Genomic DNA, 16,706 nt, shown 5'->3' on the forward strand with positions numbered 1-16,706 from the left:
ACACTTTGACAGCTTAATCTGTGTGTGTGTGTGTGTGTGTGTGTGTGCGCGTGTGTGTGCGCGTGTGTGTGCGCGTGTGTGTGTGATCTGATTTCTGTAAATAGTTCAAGTTGCTGATGTAATTCAAAAAACAGCAGAGGTGCATCAAACACGTTTACAAGGAGAATAAAATGATACATTTCTCCCATCATTTCAATTATTGCAACATCAGCATTTTGAGATAAAACTGCAAAGCAGACAAGAGACATTGAAGTGAAACAGAGCTGATAGCACAGAGGGAGTGCAGCGCATGTACAAAAAGTTTTTAGCATCGAGGAACTCCATGTCAACGTGTGCTTACTCACCACTTACTGCTTTTTACTGCTGAGTCTCTGCCTTCTGTCCGGCACGTTAAAGCAGTTTAATCAATATCACAGGCGGTGAAATTTCAAAGCAGGTGAAAAAAACAAAAAACTGCCTCTAAAGATTATATTTACAGGCAGTTAAATGATGCAGACTGACTGACTTGAATGATGCTGAAAATCTGGCTCCATCAGGCAGTTGAAAAAGTAGGCGGCCTGTTCAGAAAGTTAATTGTCAGTTTATGTTCATAAATCAATTTGTCCTTTTCATAAAAACAGTTTTTTCTAGATGTGTTGTTTTCATAAAATGTCAAATTTGCAACTTCTCCCAGTTCTGTAGCTGCTCATTAACATTTCAGCAGATTTCCTAAAAACAAGACATCAAAATATTTCTATTAAAGTAAAGAGGAGCAACTTCTTGTTTCAGCAAGATTAAAACTTTAAGCAACATTTTAATTACCTAAAAGTACTGTATAATAGATTTTTTAAAATGTGTTTTTATCAGCTTCCAAAACCTCGTACCACCGTATTCACCCATGAGAGGGAGGATACAGAGTATAGAGGAGTCACAAAAACGACGACCTGCTGAAGTTCAAACTGAGCATCACGGAGGAAGAAAGGTTTTTAAGTGTCTTATCTGAGTATTTCAGAAGCAGCTGATCTGCTGGGATTTTTCCACATCCCTCTCTTGGGTTTAGAGAGAATGAGCCGAAAGAGAGAGAATATCCACTGAGTGGCAGGTTTCTTTGTGAAAATGCCATGTTGCCTTGCAGCTGACAGGAAGGCAACACTAACTCAGATAACCCATCGTCACAGCCAATGTCTGCAGAAGAGCATCTCTGAAAATGAGCTGCAGCAACAAAGGACCACACTGGGTGCCCCTGCAGCTCATACTCAGTCACCAAAAGTGGCAACAGAAGACTGGACAAATGTTTCCGGTCTGAGTCTGATGAATCTGGTACAAAAACACAAAGGCATCCATCCTGGCTTGTTTGGTTTGGTGTAATGTTGTGGGGGATATTTTCTTTGCACACTTTGGGACTCTTAGTATCAACTGAGTATCAGTTAAACATCACAGCCTACCAGAGTATTGTTGCTGACCACGCTCATGCTATTATGACATGGGCAGTGTACCCATCTTCTGATCTTTGCTGATCCAGCAGGATTGCAGCACCTTGTTTAATGTAAGCATGAAGCATCTGTGAAGACAAAAGAGGCTCCAGCCCAGAAGCTGTGTGTACCTGACAAAGCGTGCACGAGTCCAAGTGTCTGTGTGTTTGTGGTTATTCGACTATGCAGACGATTAGTTTGGCAAATATTTATGGAGGACTGAACAACTTCCATCAGAGTTTACTGAGTCATAAGTGAAGGTGAAGTCTTGACACGACTTTTCATACAAAATATTCTGTTTGATGTCAAACATAGAAGAGATGAAAAATGTTCTAGACGATGGAGTCAAAGAGATTTGATGATTTTGCTTGACTGAATTATTAATAGTTTATCAGAAGTGTAGCAGATTACTCTTCCTGTCAGTCAACTTGTCGCTTACTCAATGATCTTCTGATCTCTCGGCTTTTCAACATAAAGTTACCTTTTTTTGGGCAGAGCTTGGTTTAAACGGAGTTGTGATGTTATTTCTTGAGCTGAGACTTTGTTACGCAGCTGTTTGCCTCACCTGGTCGTTATCATCAGTCTGTCCCAGGTCTCTGCCGCTGGCCTGAGCGATTCTCTTCCCTGACACCAGATTTCCCACCATCACAGAGGCGGGACCGATCTCTGCCACACACAGACACAATCAGCACATCAACAACTACAACTACCCACAAGGTTACCACCTAAAGACCCTGAGCAGACCCTCACCCACCTGGCTGTTTCTGCCGCGGTTTGGGCAGGTTGGTGACACAGGTGTGGGGGCACATCAGGACATTGCAGGGGTGAAGCCCCCCCTCCAGGTACAGCTGCTTGATCTCCGACAGGTGGATGCCGCCCAGAGGAGTCTTGGGAAGGGTGTTGGCCGGCACCAGAGCCAGACAGAAGACGCCCACCCCGTGGATGCTGTCTATGGCCTGAGAGTCATGAGGGAGTTTGGTCAGACTGCAGATGGGATTTAACGTCCCCATGGGGTAACTCGCTTTGCTGAGAGTAGTCTAACACAATACACACATATCTAAGTGGAGTAAGACACACCAAACACAGTACACGATCCAAGTGTCCTACACAGTGTCCAACATAACCGCAAGAAAACGACATTTCAAATAAGACTTGATCTAAATGCAATAAGGCTGCATTGCATCACATTTGAACGTGCAGGGAAAGCACCTGCAGTACGCGGCTCATCCACTGGAAGCTGTCCTCCTCCGTGGAGTCCGGTCTCTGCTCGGCCACCACCACGATCCTCTCATCTCTCAGCACCGTCACAGAGAACACAGCTATCCTGCACAGACAGCAACACCAACCTGTTTGTTTTCTATTACATGAATAATGTTTTATTCCACTGTGTTAATTCTATTCAGCTTGATTTACCCATCAAGCTGCTTTCTTTGTCTTTTATTTTGTTCTATTTATTGAGCTCTTTCTAGTAGAGCAGTTTTATTTTATTAAGCTATTCTGACGAGTTTTATCATCTATTTTTTCCATTCTGTTATTTATTGGCTGACTGGTCGGTTCCTGTTGTTTGTGACACAGTTATTTCACGAAGGATAAATAAAGTACAGCTTATGATGGATTATCTAGATTGATGTCCAGACGTGAAAAATGTGTTTCCTTTACTTTTTTCACACTGCGAGTGTGTGATGTCACACTGCGAGGAGCGCAGCAGTGGTCACTGAGAAACTCTGAGAGGTCGCTGCAGATGGACAGTTTGATGAAGGTGGGTTCCCAAGTCTTCGTTCTTTCCTTATCGCCTTTGTTTGTCAATTTCATTTTTTTCCATGGATCCTTCTTCATTTGCTTTCCTTGTTTCATAACCTCTTCCTCCTCGTCGCTCTTCTTTATTTCCCTTCCTTCCTTCGTCTGTTTCATTTCTCCTTGGCTTTTCATGTGTCCTTCTTTCTGCCCTTATAACTAGCTTCCTTATCACCCTTATTTGCTCATTCTGTTCCTTGTGCTTGTTTCCATTCCCTTGGTTTGTTTTTTCATTTCATCCCTTTGCTTTTTCCTTATTTTTCCTTTTCCTCATTTCCTTCATTTCATCCTTATTTATATACTTTTAAACATCTTTGTTTCCTTATTTCCTTTATTTCTAAATGTCTAAATATTGTTTCCATGACTCCTTCTTACTTCCCTGTTTCACTACATGTCCTTTTCTTGATTTCCTCCTTCTTTTTTGCATATCACCTTTTCTACCCTTGTCACCTTATTTCCTGCATCCTTATTCAATCCTTTGCTTCCTTTCCTTGTTTCACTGCATATTTCCTCTCTTTACATATTTTCTTCTTCTCTGTCGTCTTCGTTTTTCCTGTAATGAAGCCCAAAAGCAGAAACTAAAGGCAAACATGGATGCTGGTATAATGAAACCTGATGGACTTTCAGCCTTTCTTCTTCATGTTTCCTGAGACTGTTTCTGCAGCTGCTTCCTCCCTGAGTAGAAACTTTAAATAGCTCCGGGAAGCGTCATCAGAGGCTGTCAGGTAAAAGATGAATTTCCTGCTCGGTGGCCGTGGACACAATTAAACTTCACTCTATTACTGTTTCTGGATTCATCCACTATTGCTCTACTTTATTAGATTTATTATGAGCGATGGCATTGCTCATTTATCAGCGTATCAGCATTTATCAGCCACCGTACCGATGTCGGACATCTCGCTGGTTTTCAGCTTCTGTCGATAGGAACGATGATAAAAAAGATAATAAAATAAAAACCGATTCGCTGGCGGTCGAGTCATGTGACATTTGAGAAATGTGTGACTGCAATATTACATTTTCAAGTCCAGCAAACTTTAGTCTTTGTGTTTTAACATTTTAAAACCTGGAGCTAAATTGAGCTAAACTGTTTTCAGGTTTGTTTCTTTTCCAAAACCAAATTTGCTGTTATTAATCAGAACTGTCTGTCATTAACATTTTATATACACATAAAACATCTTTTGGTGGCAGAACTGAAAGGTCACAAACTGCTGGAAACCTCTGATCTCTGTCAGGAGCCGTTCCAGTTAATGGAGAGTTATGATGACTCATGGCGACGACCACAGACTGGAGGTAAAAGATGGCCACTAAGACACCTTCTGTTTGAATTGTGAAGCTGAGCGTGTGCACTGTGGCCATCTTGTTGTTTTGAAACAACAAGCGAGGGATGGACCTACGTTCATCTTTTATATACAGTCTATTGTGACCCTCAAACCCCACCCACTTCACACTCACCTGCCCCTGTAGACGAATTTCATTGGCTCCACTGCGAGTGCAGTGGCAACGATGTCATCGGCATTGTGCCTCCGCCCGCTCACCATGATGAGCCCGTCCATCTTGCCTGTGATGAAGACGAGGCCGCCGGGGCCAATGAAGCCCAGCAGGCCAGTACGCACGAAGGCGTACTCACTGATCAACCCCCCGCTGGAGCTCACCGGGTAAACCTGCAGAGGACATTACAGCATTACAGTGTTTTTTTATTTTGGCTTTTAGTGTTTGGGTTCATGTCTTCACTTCGCCTCACCTCAAAGGTGTTCTTGGTCATGCCCGTAAGGCCGTAGTACGATGTCCCGGTGGCGATGGAGCAAACGCAGAGCTCGCCGATCTCATCGGTCTGACAAAGCTGGGGCACGCCTTCCGGCTTTACTACACACACCAGGCCTGGGAGGACGAGACACACACACGGTTAACACTCCTGAAATGTCTCTGCTTGTTTTAAAAAGAAGTTATTTATGGCATGAGGAGGAACATTATTCACTCCAAACGCACCTGTTTATGAGACTCTCATTTCTCAAAGCTAAACTCTGAGCTTAAAGTAGGTTGTTCCAACCCGAGATGACGTCCCCTCCCGTCTGTGTCACAGCAAAACCAGGTTACCCGTGTAAAACTGAACTGGTGACAATGTAGTCCCTTTTTAAAGAAATATTTTGGGCTTCTTAGATTTAATTGTAATATGTTAGTGGAGAGAGAGCAGGAAAGCTGGAGAAACACCAGCAGCAATGCACAGAGTAAATGGCCTTGGGCTGGGTTCAAAGCCAAGCCTCTACATTAGCCCTACAGCAGACTGGTCGCCTGCTCAGTCCAGGGAGCTACAGCAGTACCTGTGACACACTCTCATGAGCTTTCTGATTCTAGGATTGGCTGTGCGGACAGCGATAAGTATCACGTTACACAGCACAACTATAAAATGCTGCATCTAGATCAGTTTGAAGTGACTCAGCAAACACTTTTTACCCCGTGCTTCAGCATCTTCTTATTTCAGTCATTACAAAGAGAAATGCATGCAAGATTCCACAGAAGCTGAAGGAAACAGATTTTGCTCCTTAGTTTAGTTTCCTTTGTGGTGCTGCACGTATAATCTCTGTGGTGAACGCTGGGCAGAGCGACTTCACAGAGGCTGTTGCTGCCTGTGTGCTCACTCAGACCGACTGGAAAGGACCAACTTTTATTTTGGAGCATCAGTTTTATCTTGGGAAGGTTCCTAACTGAGTGAAGCAGCACAGTAAGAGGTGATCAAATTCCCATAATACTAAAGAAAAGCTCCAAAATGACGACTCATTTACTTTTAACCCATGAGATGAAACAGTTTTATTATTGAGTGCAACTGCTTATTATCAACATTAAAATCTTTTAGTTTGCAGCTCAATGAGCACATTTAACTATGGATTGCATTTTTATTCACGACTCTAATTGCAGACTAATCTGCACTAAAACTAATCAGTGAGAAGATTTTTACTCTAATCCATCTGCTGTAAAACGGGACAAACAAATAATGCCACTGGTGTCTGTGGATTCTTCATTAAGACCTGAACGGATGATGTTTGGCCCTAAATGCTTTTCAATGTTCTGTGTTACCTTGTTAAACTATGTGTGGGCTTCACCCTGGAGGGGAAAACTCGGCTCATTAGAACAGATTACAGGCTCTGCAGCCGTACTGAAAACTCTCCTGAGTTTCCATAATGTACAGCAGAACAACGCTTAACTCGCTCGTTCATGAGCAGGGAGAGAGAAAGGGGTTAAAGACCGGACACTGATGAAAAAGAGAAGCTGGGTCTTAAACTAATTTTACGATTTAATGAACTTCAATTACAATAGATGGAAAACTAGAAAGGAGAAAAAAGTTTGAAAAGTTTGCTGGCTCCTTACGTCAACATTCAGTCACATTTTTGCTTGAATTGCACATTTCGATTACAATCCCCGCTTTTATTTTGTAGAAACACAAATTCCCTAAACCCAAGTCAGGCATATGTGAAGCTCGCAATCATTTTAGGAAACTGTTTAAAACCCTTGTCTTCTCCAAGATACATTATACTGCTGTTTAAACGTATCCCACCTCCGACTTCTTGCTTCCACGATTAAAATTCAACATTTGTGACACTAAAGGTCTGTATTTGTAATTTTCCTGATATAAATCTCAGTTACACCAGCTCAACCACACTTCCTCTTACAACACACACACACACACACACACACACACACACACACACACACACACACACACACACACACACACACACACACACACACACACAACGATGTACCTCCGGGTGTGACGGTCCCCACATCCTGAACAGTGAGCACCGACAGCCGCTCCTCCGTGTCGACCCTGACGACGCCGTAACTCAGGCCCTGCATGGACAGGACGCCCCGACCTGGAGGCTGGCTGCTGTCCTCCACCGGCCTGAACACACAACCCGACACACACACACAGGTGATCCTCTGACACAGCTCGCATCTGTCCAAACTGACAGACCGCCACACTGCAGTACAGCACACTACTGTGCAAACCGCTCGTGTATTTCAATTTAGCTTCCACGTGTTTCTTTAGACAGCAGCTGCTGTTTCACTCATTCTCGTCGCAGTCCTCCTGCCCCATCATTCTCTTTCCACTAAACACCGACCTTTGGATTGTTCTAGCATAAAACAGACGCCTCAAATGATGAACCAGTGTTGTATCTACACATCAAAGACAAATAGCAATTTTAAATTGAATCTTTAGGCACTTTGCTACTAGCTGCCTAAACACATCATTTATTCCCATTTCTTCAGGTGAATCTATGAAACTTGGCTGCATGCATGTGAGACTGCTGCACATCTCTGCATAATCTGTGACGTGGAGGTTGTGTTTACGTACCTCCTGATGGCCACCGTCAGGGCCTCGGGGGAGCTGGCGCAGGGACAGATGACTTCAGTTCTCAGCCCTTTGGTCTGAAAGACGTTGAGGAAGGCGTCGCAGGACGAGATGGACCCTGACAGACAGAAACAATAACTGAGTCAGGACAGCTTCAGTTCAGGTGTCGAGCCACTTTTCCCACAAACTCCTGACACGTGCAGAATTGAAAGAGCTGTCATGTGAAAGGCTTTTAATCACATGTACCAGATCCTTGAATGTGATTAAAAAACACTCAAAAGACCTTTTGTACTGAAGTTTTAAAATGTTCCAGGCCAGTCACCTTTTTATGACCACGTCTCTGGGCAGGTGCTGGACATTTCTTTCTATTTTATTAGCACAGGTAACAGCGCACGGCTGGTTTCATATTTTGTTTTTGGGTTTCTTATTTTCTCATTGGAGGGCAGCTGTATGCAGGGATCAGCTGAAATAATTATTTAGGGCAGGAATATGAGTTCATCCCAGCGCACTCAGGCTAACATGTGTCACCATGTCAGAGCATTTAAAAGTCAGTAATGTTGCCAGAAAGCTGTGTGTTTTGCATCTATTTGGTAAATGAATGGTAAAAATGAAGTGTGTATTCATAACTGTGAAGAGAGATAAACTGAAAAAACAAATCAACACCTTTTTGTGTCGTTAACATAACATTTCCCTTCAACTATCACTACTGCTTTCAACAGTCCACAGTGGTTATCGTGCATCCATCTGTGTGCTTGACTACAAATGAAAATGTTTGTCACTGACAGACAAACCTGTGTGATTTCTGAGTGTTTATGATATGCTAAGATTAAAGGTGTACCGACACACTTGTGTCTCTCGCTGCTTCACCTCTCCTTTGATTTGTTTTGTCTCCAAATTTCTACATTATTTGTGGGGAATTTCAGGAAGGTTTCATCAGAGATAGAAAAGTTTGAATTTCATGTCTCATAAATGCTTATCACACTGAAATGAGAAACTTTGGGAGAAACTCTTTTGATTTTTTCAAATAAATATCACCAACAAGATCCAGATATCCTGGGGCTGATCCTCTAATGTCAGAGCACACCTGAAGGCACCATGAGACAGCACCTGCTCAGAATAAATGTTATGACCTGAAAATCCTGCCTCGTGCCAAACATGATGCAACATGATGCAAGTTTCAAGTCACTGCAGCTTAATGCAGAAAAACCAGTTTTCTGTGGTCACTGCTAAACCAGTTAAACAGTTACTGAACTTAAAGATACAAACCATCAGTCTGGATGGTGAAAACATCACTTCCTGGTTCCAAGCTGTTGTATTTTTGTCTCATGTTAGGCTGAAAACCTTTTCATGTACCAAGTTTGCGCAGTCGGACACATCCTGCTCTATTCCTGTAAAGTGACCCAGTTTCCTGAAATCCCGAGAGTTTTCTTTTTTCTCATTTCCCTGACATTCTCTATCTGGAATACACCTCGCTAAACTCCCCCGTTAGTGAAAGAGCTCGGCTGTGAAGGCTGAGCGCGACCTTACAGGGGTTTGATCCGTCGGCCACCAGCAGCATGCGCAGCGAGCTCAGGTTGATGTCCTTCTGGTCTTTGTGGGCCACCAGAGCCCAGTGCATGTCTCTGGACTTCACACAGGCCACCTTGGCTGCAGGAGGAGATGCGCGTACAGAGAAAAAGAGTGAAATTAGCATTTAATCTATTTGACAGGCAGGTGAATGGAGGGACTTGACTAAGATGAGTGACAGGTGTGTGTGTGTGTGTGTCAGTATGTGTGCCTGACCTTTGTACTGGCAGACTTTCTGGATCCACGACAGAGGGTTGACCTTCATCAGCGAGTAGGGCACGCTGATCACGTGCATCATGTTCATCACACTCTGCACACACACACAGAAAAAGACATTGAGGTGAGGCTTCATGTTAATATCTTTGGAATAAAACTCTTCTGGTTTTTTATGTATTATTTGATCATAAATGATAAATGGGCAGGAGGCTGGGGAGCGTGGGCTGAAAGCCTGAGGTGAAGTCAACCAGGTAAGCTACGAAGATATCTGTGCATTAGGTAAGACAGGTATAATCCCTTATGAGACGCTTCAGTGTTTCCCACACAAAGACCTCACTCGGGCAGCTCGCCAGCTACATCAGTCCCAGCCGAGTGATTCATTTTAGTATTTTTACATTTTTCAAATCTGTCTGCAAGAAAAACCCTCTGCACCCAATTTAGGCTGGTTCTCTTGCTCTTATTTTGAAAGTCCATTCACTGCTAATCATCTTGCTCTGGCCCCTTCACTCTTTGGTTTTCTTTACTAACCAGCTCACTGGCCAGGTTGTTAATGTGCAGGTCATTAATATAATTCAGGCGCTTCCCCGCAGATAAAGGATCCTGTCCCACTGTTGGACTAAACCCAAGTCCACCTGCTTGGACGGAAACACTAGTTTGGACTTTAGCAGAACAGAACAAGGACAGTGGAGTTCATCGGCAGCTGGAGGAGATCCTTTTGCTTTTGGGAAGCAACTGGGAACAGAAGAGGCAGAGTGTGAGAGACGGGTGACTGCCAGAGTAAAGCTTGAGGCAGAATTGAGCCCAAGCTGCTGCAGGAAACACTTACAGCACTCAGATGCTACACAGAGCTCAGCAGACCAGCCTCTACACGTTTAACCTGCGTACTGACACCAGGGGGTGGTGTCGTAAAACCAAGTGTTAAAAGTCGTCTTTGATGATCTTTTGCACAAATGCAGAGGGTCACTGATGTCCGGCTACACGTCATTGGCCTTTTTCTTCCATAACCCGTCGTTCAGCACAGCTAAAGAGCTCCGCAAGTTCAATACATCAATGTAATGGACTTGTCTTTCTGTGAATCCTATTACTTACTTTTAATTTTCCATCCTTCTTTGTTCCCAGTTTATTCTTCTGAATTGTTTTTACGTGGATCATAATTTTGCTTTTATTTATCTTGTAATTATTTATTTTATTGATTGTTTTTCTTGTTTTCTGTGTAGCACTTTTATTAATTGTGAGTTTTAAAAATACTGACTTGACTTAATAAAGTGTAAAAATTAAAATTAAAAACACAATTATCATTTATGTATTTAATCAACCCTGAAATATAGTTCTTCTTCCAGATGTCAGAGCAATGAAAACGCTTGTTATTTTCATACTGAGAGATTTATTCATCTTGCAAAGGCACTGTTTTTGCTTTGGACAGGGTGGATGCCAAAGCGCTGATCAATGCTTCATCAAATATGTGTTTATTCTACACAAGAAGGAAAGGACGTTTAATGATGCTATAAGCTGGTTAACTTATACTTAAAGGCTCGTTAATATACTTAAAATGGTAAATGGTCTGTATTTATATAGCGCTTTACTAGTCCCAAAGGACCCCAAAGCGCTTTACGCACTCAGTCATCCACCCATTCACACAAATATCTCATAATAACAACCATGTTTATAATCATGTTAAATATGGTAATGGTAAATGACCTGTATTTGTAAAGTGCTTTACTGAGTCCCTATGGACCCCAAAGCGCTTTACACTACATTCAGTCATTCACACACTGGTGATGGCAGCTACATTGTAGCCACAGCCACCCTAGGCGCACTGACAGAGGCGAGGATGCCGAACACTGGCGCCCCCGAGCCCTCTGACCACCACCAGTAGGCAACGGGTGGAGCGTCTTGCCCAAGGACACAACTTTACTCAAAAAGGTGTCTTAGCTAATTATAGGCCAATCTCCAACCTTCCTTTCATATCAAAAATCCTTGAAAGAGTAGTTGTCAAACAGCTAACAGATCATCTGCAGAGGAATGGTTTATTTGAAGAGTTTCAGTCAGGTTTCAGAGCTCATCACAGCACAGAAACAGCTTTAGTGAAGGTTACAAATGATCTTCTTATGGCCTCTGACAGTGGACTCATCTCTGTGCTTGTCCTGCTAGACCTCAGTGCAGCATTTGATACTGTCGACCATAATATCCTATTAGAGCGATTAGAACATGCTGTAGGTATTACAGGTACTGCACTGCAGTGGATTGTATCATATCTATCTAATAGACTCCAATTTGTGCATGTAAATGGAGAGTCCTCTTCACACACTGAGGTTAATTATGGTGTTCCACAGGGTTCAGTGCTAGGACCAATTCTGTTTACATTATACATGCTTCCCTTAGGCAGCGTCATTAGAAGACATAGCATACATTTTCACTGCTATGCAGATGACACCCAGCTCTATCTGTCCATGAAGCCAGATAACACACACCAATTAGTTAAACTGCAGGAATGTCTTAAAGACATAAAGACCTGGATGGCCGCTAACTTTCTGCTTCTTAATTCAGATAAAACTGAGGTTATTGTACTCGGCCCTGAAAAACTTAGAAATATGTTATCTAACCAGATTCTTACTCTGGATGGCATTACCTTGGCCTCCAAATTAGAAATATCCTGTCTCAGAGAGACGCTGAAAAACTAGTTCATGCATTTATTACTTCCAGGCTGGACGACTGTAATTCATTATTATCAGGATGTCCAAAAAACTCACTGAAAAGCCTTCAGCTAATCCAAAATGCTGCAGCAAGAGTACTGACAGGGACTAGAAAGAGAGAGCATACTTCTCCTGTTTTGGCTTCCCTTCATTGGCTTCCTGTTAAATCCAGAATTGAATTCAAAATCCTGCTCCTCACATACAAGGTCTTAAATAATCAGGCCCCATCTTATCTTAATGACCTTGTAGTACCATATCACCCTATTAGAGCACTTCGCTCTCGCTCTGCAGGCCTACTTGTTGTTCCTAGAGTATTTAAAAGTAGAATGGGAGGCAGAGCCTTCAGTTTTCAGGCCCCTCTTCTGTGGAACCAGCTTCCAGTTTGGATTCGGGAGACAGACACTATCTCTACTTTCAAGATTAGGCTTCAAACTTTCCTTTTTGCTAAAGCATATAGTTAGGGCTGGACCAGGTGACCCTGAATCCTCCCTTAGTTATGCTGCAATAGGTGTAGAGTGCTGGGGGATTCCCATGATGCATTGAGTTTTTCCTTTCCAGTCACCTTTCTCACTCACTATGTATTAACAGACCTCTCTGCATTGAATCATATCTGTTATTAACCTCTGTCTCTCTTCCACAGCATGTCTTTATCCTGTCTTCCTTCTCTCACCCCAACCGGTCGCAGCAGATGGCCGCCCCTCCCTGAGCCTGGTTCTGCCGGAGGTTTCTTCCTGTTAAAAGGGAGTTTTTCCTTCCCACTGTCGCCAAAGTGCTTGCTCATAGGGGGTCATATGATTGTTGGGTTTTTCTCTGTACCTATGAAGCGCCTTGAGGCGACTTTTGTTGTGATTTGGCGCTATATAAATAAAATTGAATTGAATTGAACAACCGAGACTGTTGGGCTCGAACCGGCAACCTTCTGATTACAAGACGAACTGCCAGCTCTTGATATAAAGTCTTACTGATCATTTTTCAGATTTTTTCAGACTCCATTAGGACGCCCATTGTGAAAAATATTTGCTTGACAATTACAAATAGTGGAAATTAAAGAGGAATAGTCTGAAGACTAAAGGTCAAAGTGACGGACCTTCTCCCAGCTAAAACCAACATTAGTGTCATGACCTATGACCTCTTACAGGCAGATCTTACCGTCAGGATGCCGTGCCACAGACCCACGTCTTTTTTAAAGTCCAGCACGTTCACTATGGTTTCAGCTGCAGGCAGAGATGGGACAGAAGAGGGTTAAATTACTTATAGATAACCCTGAGACTGCACAGTGTGTCTGCATGTGTGTGTGTGTGTGTGTGTGTGTGTGTCCTTACCCTCAGTGTAGCTGCAGGACTGAGTGAGAGCCTGGCAGTGTGTGAGCAGAGCGATCCTCGTCACAGTGACTCCCAGCACACTGCCGTCCTTACAGGTTTTATACTGGGAGGAAAACAACAGATGGATCATTGAAAGCAAAGCAGAGGGAAGCTGTAAGTGACAGACTCAACCCTGCTGTACCTGTCGTTCAGTACAAAAACTCATTTCAACTTTGAAGAAATCACATTCGTGGGTCTCTGCAAATAGATTATTACTAAAGATAAATGTTGCTGATTATTTATTCCTTTGTTTATAGTTCGTAAAAATCCAGATAATTGCAAAAACATTCATTTTAAAAACAATATAAAATACCACATGCTGATATTTGGAAGTGTGCTTTATCGCTTTCTGGCCTACATACGCAGACTGACGCCACTTTTATGTCTGCAGCTACATGCAGCAACTGGAGTAGGTCACATTAATGTTTCATATATAACCTGTTTTCTCACATTTGTTATTTATTTAATGTAAAACATGTTGAGAAAAACACTATAGAAATAGCACACCCATTTCAATCCAAGCCTAGAAATCAGATTCTTTCTAAAAGAAGTCTTGAGAGAAAGGTGGGCATTTAAAATATGAAACCTGGCTTCCTTCCTGTGACCAGCAGGAGGCGAGCCTTTGACTCATGGTCACATGTAAACAGATGATAAAGCAGAGTATGCTTTGAAAAAAGAAAATTCGTAGATGACTTGCCCCCCCCCCCCCAATTAGCATAGCTACTCCCACCTATACACTAAACTGACTGTTCACTCAGTACACCTGTTCAGCTGCTTGTTAACATTAATATGTAACCAGTTCAAGCTGAGCTGACTCTGAAGCTGGCAGGCTTGTTGGTGTCAGGCTGGTGTATTTCAGAAACTGCTGATCACAGAAACATCTCTGAGATTCACAGAGAATAGTGAGAAAAAGAGAAAACATCCAGTGAGCAGGTCTCTGGGAGGCAATGTCTTGTTGATGCCTGAGGTCAGAAGAGTGCGGCCAGACTGCTTCGAGCATCTCTGAATGAACAACACATTGAACCTCGAAGCAGATGGACGACAGCAGCGGCAGAAGGCCACACTGTGGCCATGCCTGTCAGCTAAGAGCAGGAAACTCAGGTTACAATTTGCACACGCTCACAAAAATTTGGCCACAAAAATGCAGCTGGTAGTGTAATGGTGTGGGGGACATGGTCTTTGGCCCTCAGTACCAGCTAAGCATCATTTAACCACCACAGCCTACCTCAGCATCATTGCTCATCTTGTCTATTGTTTTACCAGCTGACAAATCTGTAGCAAATGTGTGACACTGTCATGTCAATGTGGACTAAAAGCTGTGAGGAATGTTTGTAGAACTTTGTTGAATCTATGGAAGAATTAAGGTCGTGTGGAAAAAGTCTCAGCTGAGTGTATGTCCAGTCTGGCTTTGACCAAAGGTGAGAGAAAATCCAAACTTGGCTACCAGCTCCTTTCAAGCTCACACAAGTTTGATTTCCTTACTGAGTACAAAACCTGACATGAGATTGTCAGCAGGAAGCAGATGCTTCTCGACAGAAATAGTCTGGCACAGGTTGCCGATGTAAATACATACCTTTACACCTACAGATTTTATTCTCTCCACCAGAGAAAGGAAACAAACAGGTTTACCACAAATATTTGTCAATGCAGACATATGCAGTAAGCCTGTAACACTAATCCTATCAGCACAAAGTGCAAACAAACAGCACAAGCAGCAACCCAGCGGTTGGTGAGATGGACCACAGGCAACAGTTTCATTGTGCCTTTGTGTTTGCGTGTGTGTGTGTGTGTGTGTGTGTGTGTGTGTGTGTGTGTGTGTGTGTGTGTGTGTGTGTGTGTGTGTATTAGCCTCACCTCTATGTAAGCAGTGTCATTATTTGCATCTTTGATGTGGGGGAACCAGTCTCTGGGCGGTTTGGACAGGTGCTTCGACTCTGTTACAAACCACAGCAGTTTCGGCCAACCTGCAGGGGCGAGAGAGAAGCAAAAGGTACGATAAGTAATGAAGAGAGACAGAGGAGTTCTGATATGACTGTCACGATGCTGATATTTGCTGTTTTATTTTGAAAGTCATCTTGGTTTCTTTGGTGGTTTTGAGTCCTCCCCACAGCTGAAAGCCACATTGGGAGCATTTAGCCTGCACAGGATCTTGTATTTGGAGAAGATTGGGTGCTGTGTGGCACTCCTGTGTCTGACCTGCTGCCCTCCTCACCTGCTCCATGGAGCTTAATGTAACTTCCACAGAAAACAACAAGGATGCCCGGGGTTCAAGGCTTCACTTCAGCTGCTACACCCTTGTCTTTATACTGGTGTGGGCGGTGGTAGCATTACTGGACTGGGTAATTGTATGATTGACCCTGATTGTGTTTATCGGTTCTCTGTGAATATTTATACTCAGGTCCAAATGCTTTCTGTGAGTCTTTGTCAAATTATGTTTTATCCAAGTTCCTTTTATCACCTCCTCCGTCTGCACTGGCTGGTCCATTGTTTAGTTTTACCTTTCATGTATGCCGGGCAATTCAATTGGCCAGCTGCTCTGACAGTGACAGCGCTTCCACCAATCACAGAAGCAAAACAGCTTAACAGAGTCCTCACTAACGAGCATTTTTTTCCCTCCCAGTTAGTATTTTCACACCCATGGAAGCGTTTAATGCCGCTGAAAGAAAGAGAAGATTCTTACTGGCACTAACACAGTGTAGGAAGGCGATGATAGTAGTGCAGGGAGTTTCACTCACATTTGTGACTGAAAATAGATGCATGCAGATTGTAAAATGTGGTTTGGAGCATAAAAATATGATGAGATTCAGCACGAAGGAGTTTTCATTTCTTTCAACAAAAACTGCAGTTAAGATGGTCGAGCTGCAGTGAAGAGATGGTTATAGCTACAGCTGCAGAACTCAGCATTTTGTTATTGTAATTACCACAAAAACTTGCGACGGTAGAATCGAACCACCTGTGCAGAAAAGTTCAAAATAAAGAAAACAATCTTTTCAGCTGCTTTCATATACGCTCGCTTTGTTTTACACAGTGACAGCCTAACACAAGCTTACTAATTACTCTGTAAATCTAGATTATTAATAAAAATCTACTGATGAACTATTAGTCAAAGCCACTCAGCAGTCTGATTCAAATGAACTTTTTTTTTCCAAGCCAGTAAAACTCTGGAGAGTGACAAGATGTTTCTGTGACAGTGTGCTCACTTTGAATGAACACCCTTTCTCTTCTCTCGTTGTGCACATTTAGCAAAGCCACCCATCCCCCCACCCCGCATCACGCC

The 16,706-nt window shown here is 43.0% G+C and overlaps 1 protein-coding gene across 4 annotated transcripts in view; it reads right to left on the minus strand.

The window, feature by feature from the left end:
* LOC146662579 (disco-interacting protein 2 homolog C-like) overlaps positions 1-16,706 on the minus strand; it is an 80,498-nt gene that overhangs the window by 19,211 nt on the left and 44,581 nt on the right. For all 4 annotated transcript variants that reach the window (XM_085419282.1, XM_085419283.1, XM_085419280.1 and 1 more), the window contains 12 exons: positions 15,284-15,393; positions 13,391-13,493; positions 13,218-13,282; positions 9,376-9,469; positions 9,121-9,240; positions 7,597-7,711; positions 7,004-7,143; positions 4,987-5,123; positions 4,698-4,906; positions 2,661-2,775; positions 2,206-2,407; positions 2,017-2,117 (listed from right to left, as the gene is read on the minus strand). In XM_085419282.1, coding sequence (XP_085275408.1) covers positions 2,017-2,117; positions 2,206-2,407; positions 2,661-2,775; positions 4,698-4,906; positions 4,987-5,123; positions 7,004-7,143; positions 7,597-7,711; positions 9,121-9,240; positions 9,376-9,469; positions 13,218-13,282; positions 13,391-13,493; positions 15,284-15,393 — 1,511 coding nt within the window. The remainder of the gene's footprint in view (positions 1-2,016; positions 2,118-2,205; positions 2,408-2,660; positions 2,776-4,697; positions 4,907-4,986; positions 5,124-7,003; positions 7,144-7,596; positions 7,712-9,120; positions 9,241-9,375; positions 9,470-13,217; positions 13,283-13,390; positions 13,494-15,283; positions 15,394-16,706) is intronic.

The sequence above is a fragment of the Rhamphochromis longiceps genome, linkage group LG9 (assembly GCF_057381845.1).
Source record: "Rhamphochromis longiceps isolate RC_006_pf linkage group LG9, R_longiceps_female_GT1.1, whole genome shotgun sequence".
Taxonomy (NCBI): domain Eukaryota; kingdom Metazoa; phylum Chordata; class Actinopteri; order Cichliformes; family Cichlidae; genus Rhamphochromis; species Rhamphochromis longiceps.